Source organism: Epinephelus moara, chromosome 3, assembly GCF_006386435.1.
Source record: "Epinephelus moara isolate mb chromosome 3, YSFRI_EMoa_1.0, whole genome shotgun sequence".
In the NCBI taxonomy this organism is placed as follows: Eukaryota; Metazoa; Chordata; class Actinopteri; order Perciformes; family Serranidae; genus Epinephelus; species Epinephelus moara.
The window spans coordinates 13,845,777-13,863,383 of NC_065508.1; the positions used below are offsets into that span (position 1 = coordinate 13,845,777).

Below are 17,607 nucleotides of genomic sequence, written 5' to 3' on the forward strand. Positions count from 1 at the left end.
TTTTCAGCTTATAAAGCATTGAAAGCCACAATAAATCCATTTCCCGAGCAGCCACACAGGCTCAGTGACCTGCTACGAGTGTATAGCAGTTAAAATAGTTCACCTCGCTGGACCCTGCATTTAAACACTTAGAGGCACTTTGCTGCCTGATGTAGGTTGCTTGCACAGCTCAGACCACCCTAACCTATTTCCCCGAGCAGAATACACAGACATAGCATGGCGCTGTGGCTTTTCCCTTTCCCTTTCACACATGCGTAGCCGCGAGCACACAGACGTGCACACATCTTCATGGCAGTTGCCCGCAGAATCACTTACGCGTTCATGTATGCTCCATAAAAACGCCACTTTCAAACATGACATTGCCATTTGTGCACAGTCAGTAGACGACAGCTAGATTCACACTTGCACGTTCTATGTTTTATACATTTGGAGCATGCTAGTATGACCCATTTTAATGATTTGGCAGCAGAAGCATGAAAGACTGGTCTACATTCATGAGGGCATCCATCCCCCTCCTCTACTCTGTGCTTGTTATAGCCCTTTCAGTGCACTCTAGCTTTCCATAATCCTATTGCTTTAAAGTAACACTTCACCCCCGAAATGATCATTTGTATATCAGTTCCTCATCCCGTTATGTGTTGAATTCATAAAGAAAACTTTGTCTTTCTCGCCTGCCTCCACAATGAACAAACAATCTAAAAACACTAACAAATTCTTGATCAATTAAAGGCATAAACAGCAGCAAAAGTTTATCAAAACATCTGTTTACAAACTCTCAAACAACTTGTGTAATATAATGCAAGTCTTATTTGTCCAGTTGTATGTGCAGTGTTGTGTTCACAACACAAGACTGCGAATTGCTGTGAAATCAATGTAAAGACGTGATGAGATGTGAAAAAAAAATACATGTGTTCGGAAATGACTGAACATATGACTGGATAAATAAGATTTGGATTTTACTGTATGAGTTGTGTGAGAGAAGGTTAACATGTTTTGATATAGCCATTGTTAACAGACCCCTATGACTTCAGGCCATCAAGAATTTTCTCTGTTTTTGGACCGTTCACCATAGAGGCGTGTAAGAAAAACATTTTCCTCATGATTTGATGTAACACAGGGTGAATAATTGATATACAAATGATAATTTGTGGGGTTAAGTATTCCTTTAACATCTTATAAAACCTATGGACATACGCATCCATGCAGACACACACCCTGATATTTGTTTTTGTTTTTTAGTCAATATCTGCTCTAAAGCACGCACCGATGAATCGAATTAGCTACCGAGGTCACAGCTCTTCCCTGTCTGTTTACTCCATTAGACATGAAAAAATACAGACAGGGAAATAAATCACAAAAAAAGACAATACGCAGAGAGTAGTGCCGGACAGATTGAAGGCAAGACAGACAGAAGGTCCGTGATGGCAGTGCAGCTGTGATACAGTCAGGTTGCTGTTTTTGTGAGCGTATGAGAGGAAGAAAGTGCTAATTGTCAACCGTAGTATGTCACCTACATCCTCCTCTCACCATTGAGTCATTCACGTCCGTAATCCATTGAATTGCATGCTCCATCTCTCATTACCGTCCATATTTTGTGTTGGGTGATTCATAATTAAATTATGTGTGCATGTGTGTGAGTGTGTGTGTGTGTGTGTGAGAGAGAACAGATTGAAGGTGTGTATTATGAAGTTGTTAATTATTGTCTCATCTCATCCATGTGAGTGTTACTAAAAATTGTATTTGTTTTTTGGCTGTATTATATTTCTTATTCCATGTTGTGTTGATGTCGTTAGATGGCTTGTCCAATTTTTTGTTCCTTTGTTTCACCACTAAGACTGGCTGCAGCACATGAGCAAACTGGAACATGCAATCCCTGTGATTTTAAAGCTCAAACATTGTTTCTTGAACATTTTATTCCTCCAAACTGATCACAAATCTGGCTCGTATTTACATATCTTTTAATTGGGAACATTAAGTTACGCAACAGGGCTTCAGGATCTTTTTTTGCACTGCCATTTACATACATGTAAGATATGTAACTATAGAAACTGACTGTGTGCTCTATCAGAGGCAAATTATGTTTGATAACCTGGTCCATCATTTATATGCTGTGATTTTTGTCATGTAAGGCCGCCAGCTCTTCTTGGCTCATTTGTTTCTGTTTGTATTTCCTTTGCTTAATGTATTAATTTCCATTTGTTGATGTCATCATTAAATTCATTGTCATTTCATTTTCATTTTGCGTTTTTCTTCCCGTGCTCCTCATTTGTGTTCATTAGCACTTCGTCATGTTCATCTCACAGAAAAACAAACAGTAGCTGGAGGATGATTATGGTGATGATGATGATCACTTCTCCTTTGTTAGACTTACAAAGTCTGTATTCAACAGAGCAGAGAAGAGATTACAACACACTCAATCCCAGAGGTGTATTCATCTTCCCCGTCCTGCTGCGTCAGTTCTGGATGTGGTTTTCGGGCTGAGGCAGCCCCAAGTCTCCCATTTTTAATTTTCCCTAAAGCATTTAATCACGTTCCCGTGATTCCCCCGGGATTGTGGTCCATAAGGGTCGTGATTAGAAAACTTCCTTGTGTCCAACTGGCAGAGCAGAAAGTCAGAATCCCCAAACACTGTTGATCTCTTCAGATGAGAGTCAAATAGATTATGTTTCCTGTCTGTCTAGACACCAAAATAAGAGCCAAGAAATATTATCTCCTGTACCTTGTGTCCTTATGAGAGGCAGAGTGGGAACTTGGGACAAAACAAAGTACCCTGTTTCTATCAAATCTTATTAGATTTTTTTTTTGTCCAAGCAAACACCAATAAATCCTGCTTCTGCTGGATATTGCGTGACAGTGAAAGTGACAAGAAATGCTGCTGGAGAGGAGGTTTGGCTCTCTCAGCCTGAGGGACGGAGAGAAAGACAGCTTTAGGATGTGTTATGTAATCCGATTCAGGTAGGGTCATCGAGGACAGGACTAACATTACTCCTAAGTTGAGTTTGTAAATGTGTGTTGCATCTTTAATGCCGAATTCTGCACTTCCTTTTCATTATTTCTGCTGCTACACGTCTGAGATGATGCTCCACGTTTAAGGGCAATCATGGACATCCTGTTTAATTCACATTTATGCGCTGATCAGTATTCAGCTGCTGAGCGCTGCCCTTGCGGGTTTGAAGAGCAGTGGCTCCAGCCATGATGTAAAAGGTTTGTCAGTGTGTGTGTGTTTTTTTTTTTTCGTGGTATGAGTCATAGTCAGAGCAAAAGTGTAGAGATGTAGAGCTAGGAATAGTGCGTGTTGTGTTGTGCAACAGGGAGAAAGCTGGATGGTCTAACAATAACAAGACAGTTCCTGCCAAATGTAATGATCAATATGGAGCAGACTCCGTACACCTTTCTTACCGTCTCTTTGTTTCCCTTACCCCGGCTCTTTCTCACTCTCTGTCATTCCGTCTGTCTCGTAGTTTTTCACACAGGAAAAGAGAGACACAATGTTCATAGAAGGTTGAACCTACCTCCCAGCCCGCAGACAGGAAATGGCCATATATAGGCTTCTGTCTCCACACTGGAAGTCTCATAAGCTGCCTCTCCTCTCTCCTCTCTGTGAGCAGTTTCCATAGCAACAGTATTTTGTTTCCCTCGGTGGCAGGAAGAGAGAGATAGGAGTCCAAAATGAGAAAGCGAGTAAAGGACAGGGCTGGATGTGAGATAAGGGCACAAGAGAGGTAAATATACGAGCCGGGATGAGAGAATAAAAGAGCAGAAGAAGGATGTTTTGCCGATAAAGCACAGGAGGGTCATCGGCTTTATGGGTATTAAGTGGGTTTTCTTGTTCCGGGATGAGTGCCCGAGCAAAAACAACATTACATAAACCAAATCCAGCCTGACTCACAGCTACATTTCACCTGGGTGGCTTTCAGGTCACAGCAGTAGAGATGAGTAAAAGAGCTGACAGTTACTTGGGCAGAGATATAGGGCAGCTCAGCTCTGTAAATAGTTTTCAGATCTAAGTCATTATGATGGGTGGCCTTTTCCTCTTTCTCTCCGGGCTGTAACAGTCTGACCGGACACCAGAGAAATGAGGAGTTATTTCTAGTCCCCAGCAAGCATTTTTTACGTTTAATAAATGGTGTGCGCTGGCGTTGGAAACACACTCTGTAAGATTAGATGCGTAATATCTGATTTAAATTGTTAAAGTTTTAAGAAGTTTTGTTTTGTGAACTTTTACCACGCCATAATGAAATTCTCTGATGCCAAATTTGGCCTCCTTTGCACGTCACCTTTGTTCCAAACGCTTGCTTGGATATTATCATAACAATTCAGCAGCACTTTTTAGATCTCATCTCTTCTAAAGGAGTCAGGACTGATTGGTGTGTGGTATGAATCCACCTGGAGAGAGTATTGAAAATACTACACCTGCACTAAAATGAGAGATGAAACAAAAATGTATCAGCTAGACAACATTAGTCACCAACAAACTGCTGATGCACTGCCCTCAGTCGCACATGTGGATTGGCTCCATGCATCACACACATATTGCAGACCATTTACAGTGCAAACTGCACTTGTTAATAATTCACATGGGCCGGGGGGCTCCGCTTATATTTTAGAGGAATTATAATGGCGTCCACTTCCATCACTGGCCGGCCTGCATGTGCCAGCTGCACCTGCACCAGGATTTATTCGAGCACTGGAAACCTCCCAAACCACAGAGATTTTTCACTGCTGTATCCTCAGGTCTGACTGTGATGCAGGGGAGAGGAGGCTAAGGGAAGTGAGAAAAATGTCCATCTTACAAATGAAGAGACTAACTGTCCTGACAGGTGCCTGCGAAGACAAATTGAACATTATCAAATTGTCCAAAAGAATCTGAAGCCAATAACATTTGTTATGAAACAGGTTTTGGAAGAGAGGAGAGGAGAAAGATGGACAGGAGTGGAGGAGAAATGGGAGAGGGGTAGATTCTCATTTACAGTCCCGGCTAGATCCTCACTCCCCACCCTCGTTGCTTCCATGACAACCAGACAGAAGGTTAGGAGGTGGAGGGCGTAATGAGTTTTTGTCTTTAGATAGATGCAGACGCTGCATCTCTTTCCCCTTAATGACCTCCTACTCACCAACCACATGAAAGGCGGTATTCATCTGCTTTTATTAGTGTCACCAAAACCTGTGTTTGTAGGTGTTCTTGAAGGGAGTAGTGAGGAGTAAATATAAGGTACAATTACACAGGGATGACTTAAACTTCTGTGAATGGAGAGGAGCTTATTTGGATGCAATTGTCTGTCCAACATGGACACACACAGGTGGTTTGCTGATTAAGTAACCAGGTTTAAATTCAGCTTGGTAGCTTAAGTAAATCTGTTCAGACTCCTCTTGTGAGCACAGTGTACACACAACACAGGGCAGCACAATACAAAAGACAGACATGCAAACACAAAGACAGACTTATGGATGTTCTGAGGGATGAGACGAGTCGCACAATGTCCTTTTGTCTATTTTTGGACATGTATATTTGTTTCGGCTGGGATTGTAGCAGAAGGGACTGCTTGTGGTGTTTTGTTTGGTTTAAAGTGGATTACAAACTATTTTGGGTAATAATACAGATTTAAATAATCACCATCCTGCTCTCTGTCCCCCTCCTCTCCCTTTCCGCAGGGGTCCCAGGGTTCTTCCACCTCTCTGTCTTCCACTAAAGTTTCAAGCTCAGTGGAAGACGGGGACGGACCTGTTACTGAAGGTGAGGAAACGTTACAAGAATGTCTCATCTGTCCGTCAGTGAGCAAAGGCAGTGTACTTGCAAATATCATGCATGTCTGAATCATGTTCATGACCTTTGATGCATCTCTCGCTCTCCCCCATCTCTGTGTTGTCTCTGTGTTGAACATTCTGTTCTCATACTCCTCGTTTTCTCACACTTGTCCCCTCCTTTGGTGTCTTTCTCCACTGCTGACTCCATGAAACTCTGCGACACCACAAACAGTTATGTGTTGGTACATTTTGTAAAGGTTATACTAAGAATACTAACTCTTTTATGTTGAGTCGTGTATATCTGACATTTCATCTTTGATTTTATTGACATTTTGAGGACACAGAGAACCTTTTCGAATGTGATAAATCAATAAATTGATTCATATTTAACTGAAAATGATTGCGTGTATTTGCAATTTAATTTACAGGGTAGTTCCGTATTTACTTTTCCACTTGCCAGCTTGGTCACCATTTTCAGAGCTCTCTGCAGACAAAATGCCAACCCTGGGATGTAAAAACATAGCTTTGAAACTCAGTTTGAAAAATAAAATTCATTTGTTACTGATGATGGTTCTACTTTATGTTTAAATGTACTTTTAATATATTATTGTAAGTAACTGTGTTATCTATCAGTCCCTTTACAGTTCATTTATCCATTTATTAATGTATTTTTATTTACAAATTCTTTTACAGATCCCAACTTTTTGTCTTGTTAAATATCAATTAATGAATTTTTATTGGCAGTAAATGCTCTAGTCTTTAACAAGGCTCTTTCGTTCAATTTAATTCCATTTTATTTATAAAGCCCTATATCACAAATCACAGTTTGCCTCAGAGGACTTTACAGCATACAACATCCCACTGTCCTTTGGACCCTCATGGCAGATAAGAAAGAACTCCCCTGTCTGAATTTAAAATAAGGAAATTGGAGCTCATCCAGGTTTTCATGTCTTTAAGGCAGGTTTTAAGTTTGGTTAATTGATCCGTTTCTTCGGGCTTTATCAATAGATATAATTTTGTATCATCTACATAACATTGGAAGGTAACAGAGTGATTTCTAATAATGTTACCTAAGGGAAACATATATAAAGTGAATAGAATTGGTCCGAGCACAGAACCTTGTGGAACTCCGAAACAAACTTTAGTATGTAAAGATGATTCATCATGAACATCCATACTTACCTGTGTGCATGCACTGGATCCTTACCAGCCTGGAAAAAGTGATCAAAACACACATGTTTAAACTCAAGTCCCTCAGCCGCTCTAAAGCTCGTTCTTCCTCCCTGCAGCTGAGGTTCTGGTCGATGAGGTTCCAGCTGTGCCATCCTACATATCAGACCGCTACAAGGTGGGACGCATGTTAGGCGATGGGAACTTTGCCGTCGTCCGGGAATGTGTGGAGCACTCCACAGGCAGGGAGTATGCTCTGAAGATCATCAACAAGGGCAAATGCAGAGGGAAGGTAAGCTATGGCTCCAGAGGCAAAAGAATACTACGCAAGGCTAACACACTCAAGTGGGAATACTGTTGCTTGGGTTAAATGTTTCTTATGAAGCTTACTGAAAACTGTTCAAGTACATGTACCAAAGTAGCGCCTTCACAGATGACTGGACGCTAGTTAACTGTTTTAATGACAATAACACTACGTAACATCTAAACAACAGTTCGCAGTTCTAACAGGAGAGATGTGTTAAGTTATTCTTTTATTTCTTTAATGTTTTTTTTACACTTGGCTTTTTAATTCATGTTTCCAGGAGCACATGATCCAGAACGAGGTTGCCATCCTCCGCAGGGTCAAACATCCAAACATCGTTCTGCTCATAGAGGAGGTGGACACCTACAGCGAACTTTATCTGGTCATGGAGCTGGTCAAGGTGTGTGGGCATGTTTGTATACTGTGATTACATGTTTATTTGTTTGTGCATCATCTCCTCTGGTTGTGGACAGGCTGGGATATTTGTTCAACTAGGATAATGGATAGATACATTCTCTGTTTATATTGGTGATCATTATCTCCAACTTGAGAGCGACAGAGAGGAGCGGGGAGGCAGAAGCAGCAGCAGAGACAGAGCCGCAACATTCAGCCAGTGAAGCAAATGATGAATTCCAAACAGTCGCACACTATGGGATCCAGAGTATCCGTCCGTGGCCCTGAAACACTCGTGTGTTCACATTCTTTATCCTCTCTCCCTCTCCGAGTCAAGAAATGTTTGTGCATAATTCAGGAGGCAGGAATGTGATCCATCTGTTCGTGTTGTGGTGTAGAGTACTACAGAATATAGATGAGAGGCAATCTGTGGAAGAAGTGCGTGTACGTGCGAGCGTGTCCAAAGTAGGAGGATCGAGAGGAGGCTGTGGATGAATGAGGTGGAGAGAGGCTCTGCAAGAGTGGCAGGGACTGAGAGAGGGAGAGAGACAGATGGATGCATTAAATGGGGAGGCGTAGGGTAAGAGCAGTGAGAGAGAGAGACAGAGAGAGATGATGTGAATATTAGGGCTGCAACTCATGATTATTTTCATTTTTATTAATCTGTTATTTACTTTCTCGATAAATCGATCAATTGTACCGGTGACGAAAATCTTCTATCAATGTATATGTGTATCACGATATATATCACGATACAGTAATATGTTCTGTCAATTGACCCTTTGCTAAGCCCCGCCCCTTTGTGATGGTCCGACAAGTTGTTGGAGCTAGCGTAACTGTAACTAACTGCAATCCCTGAAAAACTCTTATGATATTTTTGGAGAAATTAAATAGTGATTTCAAAGAGAAGTAGTTCACACTTCCATACAAAAACCCCCCCCTGCCTCACATGAGACAATGCTTGAGTTAAAAACAAAACTACAGTATAACTCAAATTCTTTCAAAATAAAAGCTTGTGTTACAGGCTTCTGTGTTTACAACTTCACTCTCCTCCTGCATGTCTGCCCAAAACACATTACCTTGCCAGGCAAAAACGATATTGCCAAGTCTCTACTGGTGGACTCATTTCAGCTATTGCACAATATAAACCCTCATAGCTTCCAAACCTAGTTGTTTGGTCTATAAAATGACAGAAAATTGTGAGAATCATCTATCAGTGTTTCCCAAAGCCCAAGATAAAGTCCACAAATGTCTTGTTTTGTCCACAACCCAAGGACGTTCAGTTTACTGTCATAAAGCAGTAAAGAAACTAGAAAATTTTTCACATTTAAGAGGCTGGAATCTGACCTTTTTGTATTTCTTTGAAAAATTACTCACACTGAATAACTGATTATTCATTTTTTTATTTAACCTTTATTTAACCAGAAAAACCTCTCAAGATTAACAATCCCTTTTTCAAGAGTGTCCTGGCCAAGACAGGCAGCAGTTTATTTTTAGAATAAATATACAGCTCTAAAACAAGCAATATAAAACACAAAATAAGATTACCACAAAGAGAAGCCAAAATGTATGTTAGTTTATACTAGGAATGAACCATAAAAATGTAAAAAGGGCAACTACACATGATTACAAAGACCAGCTAAGATACACCATGACGCTGGCATATAGAAGATTAAGAACAAAAATCCTGCAACACTGCTTCGAAATGGCCGAGAGGAACCAATGAGTGCAACTTTAAGTCCTTCTGCAGAATATTTCACATATAAGGAGCTGAATACATAAATGCTTGCTTGCCAAACTTTGTACATACCCTTGTTACAGACAATAAAAACATGTTCTGAGAACAGAATGCACAGTAAAAATAGTTGGCGATTCATTTAATTGTTGACAACTAATCAATTAATTGTCGCTCTACAAAATATAGTATGTAAAAGTATTTGTGTCCTTTTGTCTGGTGTTGTTTTGGCAAGGTCCCTTAGTTTTAATTATAGGAAATCTTGATATTTCATTCTGTAGTTTTGACGTCAACATGACAAAGTGTTGCCCAAAAAGAAACACTTTTTGGAAGAACTTAATTGGCTTGTACAGAGGCCTGACCTCGACCCCATGTAACACCTTTGGGACACGAACTGTGAGCCAGGCCTCATCACCCAACATCCGTGACTGACCTCACTAATGCTCTTGTGGCTGAACAAGAGAAAAGTCCCTGCAGCCTTTTTCCAAAATGTTGTCGAAACCCTAATAGTGGTGTATTAATGTCTAGGCTTTTGGAAACAAGATGTTCATCAATCACATAGAAGTGTAATGTCTGAGTGTTCACGAACTTTCGACCACATAGTTGAGGTAGAGAAGTGCAAACACTGGTTAGAGGCTGACAGCGCTCATGTTTAAGTAACGGTCGCTGTGCAGGCCGGACGCTGACAGCATGTCTGAGTCTGTGCTGGGAGAGAGAGTTAGAGAGATCCAGCCCTATTTTAAGCCTCTGCTCCACTTAGTCCACTCAGGGAAAGACAGAGAGAGGGGGAGGTAAGAGGAGGGGGAGATTCATACAGAATCAAACATACGAGAAGTGAGGAAAAGCCTGCGAGAAAAGAGGAAAAGATGAATTAAAGGAAAAAATTAAAATGAAAGGGAAATATTAAAGACAGGGAGGAGGAGATGTTTCAACCTAGGTGAGGAATGAGGACACAGTTTACCCCTCCAGCTGCTGAGCAGACGAAAACCCTCCCTACTAAATCAACTTTCTCGCCGAAAACTCTTCTCAGCAGAAAAGATGAGCAACTGTGAAAACTTGGAGGTGAAGCCGTCGGGTTTTGTGTGTTAAAACGCCAAACAAAGACTCCTGTCTCTAAAACTGACAACACACCTGTCTATTGTGATTTGTCCGCAGGGGGGAGATCTGTTCGACGCCATCACCTCTGCCAACAGGTACACAGAGAGAGACGCCAGCGGCATGCTCTACAATCTGGCCAACGCCATCAAATACCTCCACAGCCTCAACATTGTGCACAGAGACATCAAACCAGAAAACCTGCTGGTGAGTTCACGCCGAGTGGTTCTGCGTACTGTGTACACAGTCATGTAACTTGCCGCAGTGTAGCCTCCCTCCTTTCTGAATGAACGGTGAAGTAATATCACTCACTCTGGACTCTCACAGAGGAGCGAGATGACTCATCCCTGCTGCCCTCACACCTCCCGCACACTCCTTCTCCAGCCTCCCTCTTATGTGCCATCCCTCCCTCCTTCTCCCTTCTATCAACCTCTTCGCTGTCTTCACCCTCTTTCCCCAACTGCTGCTCTTCATCCCCCCCTTTGCTGTGTCTACCAACCAGAGTCACACAGTTACATGTGATGAATCCAAAACAAAGAGTTGAAAGACGCTGAAACATCTGAACTGAAGTCATACTATATCATAAAGAGCTGCTCTTATTTCGGCCAACCCTCTATTACACACATAAACATGCACAGCACACTGAACTACTTCCTCACCAATGCAGTTGCTGATTGGAAGTCACAGAAAGTGCCTCTTTTTTAAGCCACTATGTGTAGTATTTGATTATTTCAGACTTTGATGCCCCCTAGTGATACTGTAGCAGACCAACTCCAACCCCCCACACCAATGTGACCCAGGGACACTGAAACAAAAACTGAACAATTTGAATGTTGTATGTTTTTAGGTGTACGAGCATGCAGATGGCAGCAAAAGCCTGAAACTAGGAGACTTTGGTTTGGCGACTGTGGTGGACGGACCCCTCTACACTGTCTGCGGGACCCCGACATATGTAGCACCTGAAATCATCGCAGAAACAGGGTAAGAGCTTCAGTCGCAAAATCATGGCTTAATGCAGCTGCAAATTACAGATGAAAAAAAAAAAAATTTGCGAAGAAATTTTGGCATAGATGTGTAGATTTCAGATCATGGTTAGCATTGGTTAGCATTGTCGCTTCACAGCAAGAGGGAGTTCGCATTCTCTCCCCGAGTTAACGTGGGTTTTCTCTGGGTACTCCGGCTTCCTCCCACAGTCCAAAGACATGCAGGTTAATTGGTGACTCTAAATTGGCCGTAGGTGTGAATGTGAGCTTGAATGGTTGTCTGTCTCTATGTGTCAGCCCTGTGATAGTCTGGCAACTTGTCCAGGATGTACCCCGCCTCTCACCCAATGTCAGCTGGGATAGGCTCCAGCCCCCCTGCGACCCCTAACAGGATAAGCGGTTACGGGAGATGAATGAATGAATTTAGATTTCAGAGGGGACACAGGGGGACACATCCCTCTCAAGAACAACATGAAACTAGCAGAGGACTTTTATTCTGACAAAATTAAAGACATCCTCACCATAAATTGAAACAGAAAAGGCACAAATTGGTGCATCAAAATTCACCAGAATGCAGAAAATTGTTTATCACCCAAACTTTTCTGGCAGAGGATTCTCAAACCCATATATGTGTCCCCTGCAATGTAGAAACAAAACCTATGCCCTTGTTAAGAGGAACAATGCTGCTCTGCATGTTAAATTTTTTTTCTTTATCTTTGCCTAAGTCATCATATTTCTCTGTCTTCCTGCAGTTATGGCCTTAAGGTGGACATCTGGGCAGCTGGAGTCATCACCTACATCCTGCTGTGTGGTTTCCCACCCTTCCGAGGGTAAGCTAACAGCAAGAGCTACTCCACCAAATTAAATTTCACTGTCACTTTAATATATGGACGCAATCATGTGAAAATGTTTCTTTTACAGGAGCAGTGACGATCAGGAAGTGCTTTTTGACCAGATACTAATGGGACAGCTAGAATTCCCTCTTCCGTACTGGGACAACGTTTCAGAGACAGCCAAGGTGAGATGTCTGTGTATGTAAGGACATGATCTGTTTGTACGTCCACATGTTGGAGGAAATTGACTTGACTCACCGATGTTTGTTTGCTGCTGAAGGAGCTGATTCGATCCATGCTGGAGGTGGAGGTGGATCAGAGATACACAGCCCTCCAGGTGCTAGAGCACCCTTGGGTTACTGTAAGTACAGTGTTAATGTAGCTCACGTTTATTGAGTGGCAATATTTTACCAAAAGCGCTAAAGTCATTTTTTTCTCTTCTATCCTTGCTTGATACAGGATGAGGGTCTATGTGAGAACGATCATCAGTTGTCAGTAGCAGGCAAGATAAAGAAGCACTTCAACACCAGTCCGAAAGGCAACGACACCACTGCAGGAGTTTCAGTCATTTCTGTAAGTAGAAACTACAGTACCCATAAACCAACTGGTCTGTCGGATTGTTAGAAACTCTCTTTTTAACTTGTTCTGTTTTTAAGTGAACTGGTCTTTAGATTGATTGTGCTGGTTTCTCTTTGTGTTCAGTTGGATGACAGCTTTTCTATGCAGAGATCTGGGTCGTTGGATTTCTACCAGCACCCGGCCATGTACTGGATAAGGTACGCCAGGTTTCCATAGAGACACAACCGAGTAGATGGTCAAAAACCAGTGCGAAATCAAAACAAAGCAAAAAAAAAAGTGTCTCTGAAATTGCTGCCTGCGTGCGGCCCCGCTGACTGGCTGCTGCTGTGCTGCTTTGACAGCTTCATGTCGTCCTTGCTCTGTGGTCTTTGTGCTTGGCTTTTTGCTTCCCCCCCTTTCATCCCTCGCTCGATGTAAACACACATTTCACGCAGCACATGCATCGTTGTCGCCTGTCTTTTGCTACAGCCTTGTCACTGTGTATCAGTGTCTCCTGGATTTGTGCGTGTGTGAATAAAGAAGTGCAGGTTACCCTTAAAATTACCCCTGTGAATGTTTTCCCTCACTTTCTGTTTACACAGTTTCTTTGAGAATGTCGCCTTCCAAAAAAATAACCCTGTTCCCTTGCCTGTCACAGTCAATTTCAGTGATTTTTCTTTGATCGATGTCATGCTCCCTACCTGGCTGCCTCCATTAATACCTGAGCTTGCTGTTCAGCTCCCATGGCTCCTGTTGTGTGACTTTATCCACCGCTGATTTATGGAGGACTTGGAGGGTCACGTTTTCTTGTTATGAATTAATTGATCGAGATTTACAGACACTGACAAGAGGAATTAATAATATACTTTAATAAATGAATACCAAATTCGTCATTTAATGTATTCATCTAGCTAAAAAATCTAATTAAAAATAATTTAAAGATCCAGTGTGTAGGCTTTAGTGACATCTAGTGGTGAGGTTGCAGAACTGCAACTTCTCCCATGTGCTAAGCATGTAGAAGAAGTGGTTGCTGTCACAAATATGCAGATGGCCCCATCAAGAACCAGTGTTTGTCTGTTTTGGGCTACTGTAGAACAACACGCTCAGTATGTAGAAATAAACGGCTCATTCTAAGGTAACGAAAACACAGTGATTCTTTTCTTCAGGTGATTATAAACTAATGAAAACTTATTTATGAATATACCATTTCTGCCAATAGATGCCCTACACACAGGACCTTTCAGAGCTGAGATGTTGAATTGATTTATTTCACTTTTAATTTAAGCATCAACAGATTTTTTTTGTAAACTTTTCACAGATTTTTTTTAGTTGTTTATTGATCCTTTTATTAGCTTAATATTTTTGCATTTGTTAATCCCTCTTAAATTCTGACTGTCCAATTAAATATCAAATAATAACTTAAAGTCCTGGTAAATTAAAATCAGAGATTTGTCTCTATATGCTAGAAAATATCTGCTGGAAACATATGAAAAGAATGTAAGCTAGCGCTGAAATGTGGAGTCAGACCACAAAACTGTTTTTGCCTATTTTTGTGTTATGAACTTTTTGGGTGGGCCCCAATAGTATATCAGCACTAGAGTGCATAACACTAGTGGTTCTCCCCCAGCCCCGATCAATTGCCACAGCAACCACAGCTTACTGTCTACTAGCTAGCTATTGGCTGTTATTAATATCCAAACCCATCCAACCCGCTACAAGAGCCAGTCTGCAAAAACATGCATCAATGACCTGACCCAACCTGACCTGCAATCCATAATTTTTTTAATCATTAAAATTTGGCTGGGTGGTTAATAACACATTTTTCAGTGGTATGACAGAGCACATATTTTTACCCGGACTTTAATGAAGGCTCTCCTGGTCCTCCATACTGGATTTCATCCACTTTGCTACTGGACCCCTGCATCAGAGGATCTAATCATTACGACCTTGTGTTTCTTCCTCATTCAGGCCACCCCTCTTGATAAGGAGGGGCAGGTTCTCAGACGAGGACGCCACCCGGATGTGAAGCCGCTGCCTTTGCAGATGATGCCTACGATGACAACAGTAACAACATCAACAACTAAAACACTACGGGCGGAGCCTCCCAGTTGCCTCCCTGGCCTGCCCATGGCCCCTCCCTCTCTGACCCCTGACACTTGCTCTGACCCTTCCCCGAGCCCCAGCCTCCCATCTGACTCTGATGACATCTCCATCAGCTCAGCCAGTATCGCCTACTCCCCCAACTCACCCTTCTAGACAGGAGGCGGATGGGAGGAGGAGGAGGAGGAAGAAGTGAGGAGGGAAAATCCTCATCCAGCTCCTCCCTCTATGTGGAGGAGGAGGAAGAGGAGACATCAGATTCCCCACAGTCTCTAAGGCTGCGGGTGAACAGGGGAAACAAAAAAAAAAAAATCAGAGAGAACTTTTAGCTGCCCTGAATCCATCTTTCCAAACCTGGAGGAGAGATCGATCAAAGGGTGGATAGAGGAAAATTAGGGTAGAGAGGTTGGGAGAAAGACTGAAGAGGCAACACGAAACAGAGAACATGAGGAAGACGGAAAAAGCAGAATGAGGGGAAAGACGTTTTATTTATTTATTTTTAACGTTCTCTCATCTGAGCACATGTTGCAGAGCTCAAGGAGCGAGAAAGGGCGACGGTATGGTTTCCCTTCAGTGATGATCCGGGCTCAACATGGAAACTTCCTGGTGGAGCAGCTCTACAAGGCAATATGAGAATATGGACCAATGTTCATGTTTTATTGAACCTTATTTAGTCATTCTTTATTCACTGCATTTTTTATATGTATTTTCCCTTTTTCATAAAGGATACGTTTTTGTTGACTTGTGCTATGAGCTCGGGAACGAGAATAATGGAAAAGTGTGTAGAAGTAGAGGTAAGAATTGTTGAAGTAGGCTACTGTACATGAGAAAACGAGAGCGACAGTGTGTAGTGAGAGGAATTTTTTTCTTACAAATGTGTTAAATACAGTGTTCATAGAAAAAAAAAACACAGACAAATGATCAAAGACAGCACTTGTGCTCTAATTCTGTGCTCCACACAGTTTTGGCGTTGCCTTCCTGTAATGTTGGATTGCAGTATTACAGTTTACATTTTACACAGACTGCTATTAAGACAATAATGGTGCGTTCGATCTCTCCTTGTAATTTTATCAGCTGCTTCATTCATGACATCTCGATACACGAAATTCAGCAGTATTCGGGTGCTTGTGTAGCAAACTCAACATTTTTTCCTCAATACACACAGTTTCACAGTCATTCTGAATTGATATCATAATAATCTTGATATTTTGTGATGCTCATGTACACATTTGAAGCCTTGTTTACATTTTTTTTTTCCAACACTAAAGGCATATTTCATCCAAATATTCCAGCAGTAAAGAAAGGTATAATTGTTGCAGCTGAGGTGTACCACTGAAGAAATGTTTAAGGTGGGAAATGTATACAATTAGCCGTTTATGAGGGCTGCCTATTTGCACAAAGTACTGCACTCTAGGTGCAGTCGAACAGAGAATGACAGTATGGATACCGGAGAACCAGCAGCACTCTTTGAAGGCAGTACAGTTAAAAGAATGGACAATGATTTATTTCAGCTCTGTACAACCTCATTCATGGCTTCATTTATTCAGATGAAAGCATGACAGACATACAGTAGCCTATTCTTATATTAAAAAAAAAAAAAACGGTTTCGTGATGAAGTATCGTTTATATGTTATGTAAATAACATAATTTCATTTATTTTGATAGTTCACAATACAGTATATTTCTTTACTAGTAGTAAGTCTATGAGAACTGTAAAAAAAACACACACAAAAAACAGTCATACATGTGTAACAGCAAAGAAAAAATAATCTAGAGGAGATCATCAGGTCGAAAAGAGACAATGCAGATGAGTTTAAGAGGACCATTTCGACCTGACATTGAACCACCTGGACGGATCTACACAGACAAATCTAGAGAAGAGGAAGAGAACACCATCTCTGCTTATTGTCAGACACTGGGAATGATGTCACTTCCTGTAAATGGATTTCCAGTAACCATTGTGAGATAACAGAGAGAAGAAGCCAGAGGAGTGAGAGAAGTGCAGAGCGATTTCCTTCTTTTTCTTTTTTCTTTCTTTCTTTTTTTTTTAACAGATGATCTCCCTGCAGTCGTCACACTTGTCTGTAAGTTTCTGTATTTATTCTCATCGCCACACATATACAGTAATGTGCCGCCATATTGACCAGATCAGTATGAACTTGTCGTGCTGTTGAAATCCATTCACTCCAGCACTTGGGCACATGTGGTTTACCAAAGTGCTCTCACAGCTGCACCACAGTATTACAATCTGTTGCAATACCAATACCTGTACCTCTGTTCAACAATGGTCTGTCAATAATAACAGTAATAATTAAAATATGTTTCAAAAACAAATTGTCTTTTGTAGAACCTTAATGTGTTTTAATGTGTTTAGTTGGTTTTAAAACTCTAACAGAGACATGCAGTACTCATTTCCTGTGGCGATGGACCACCAAGGATTCCCATATCTCTGACTTTGCTGCATACAAATTTATTTCATTGTAAATTTGTCCTGCCAGATAAATACACATCCTCCCACAGTTCTTTTTTTGCTATTGTTAACTGTTATCTGCAGGGGTGGTACTTGACTAGAGGGGCACTTGATACAGTAGGTGTTGTTATGAATCCCACAAAAGCAGAAGCCAAAGACGTAGGATCCAACATTTCCTGTATCTGATAGGGGCAGGTGCTCAACATATGAATTTTATCACA

The 17,607-nt window shown here is 41.5% G+C and overlaps 1 protein-coding gene across 5 annotated transcripts in view; it reads left to right on the top strand.

Moving 5' to 3' along the window:
* Positions 1-16,523, top strand: part of dclk1a (doublecortin-like kinase 1a) — a 65,936-nt gene extending 49,413 nt beyond the window's left edge. For 4 of the 5 annotated variants that reach the window (XM_050040701.1, XM_050040704.1, XM_050040702.1 and 1 more), the window contains 10 exons: positions 5,653-5,734; positions 7,035-7,207; positions 7,500-7,619; positions 10,503-10,649; positions 11,290-11,423; positions 12,178-12,255; positions 12,347-12,443; positions 12,539-12,619; positions 12,718-12,831; positions 14,785-16,523. In XM_050040701.1, coding sequence (XP_049896658.1) covers positions 5,653-5,734; positions 7,035-7,207; positions 7,500-7,619; positions 10,503-10,649; positions 11,290-11,423; positions 12,178-12,255; positions 12,347-12,443; positions 12,539-12,619; positions 12,718-12,831; positions 14,785-15,072 — 1,314 coding nt within the window. In that variant the 3' untranslated portion in view covers positions 15,073-16,523. Of the gene's footprint in view, positions 1-5,652; positions 5,735-7,034; positions 7,208-7,499; positions 7,620-10,502; positions 10,650-11,289; positions 11,424-12,177; positions 12,256-12,346; positions 12,444-12,538; positions 12,620-12,717; positions 12,832-12,960; positions 13,035-14,784 lie in introns of all 5 variants that reach the window. The other variant, XM_050040705.1, reaches the window with a different exon arrangement.
* The last annotated feature ends 1,084 nt before the right edge of the window (positions 16,524-17,607 follow it).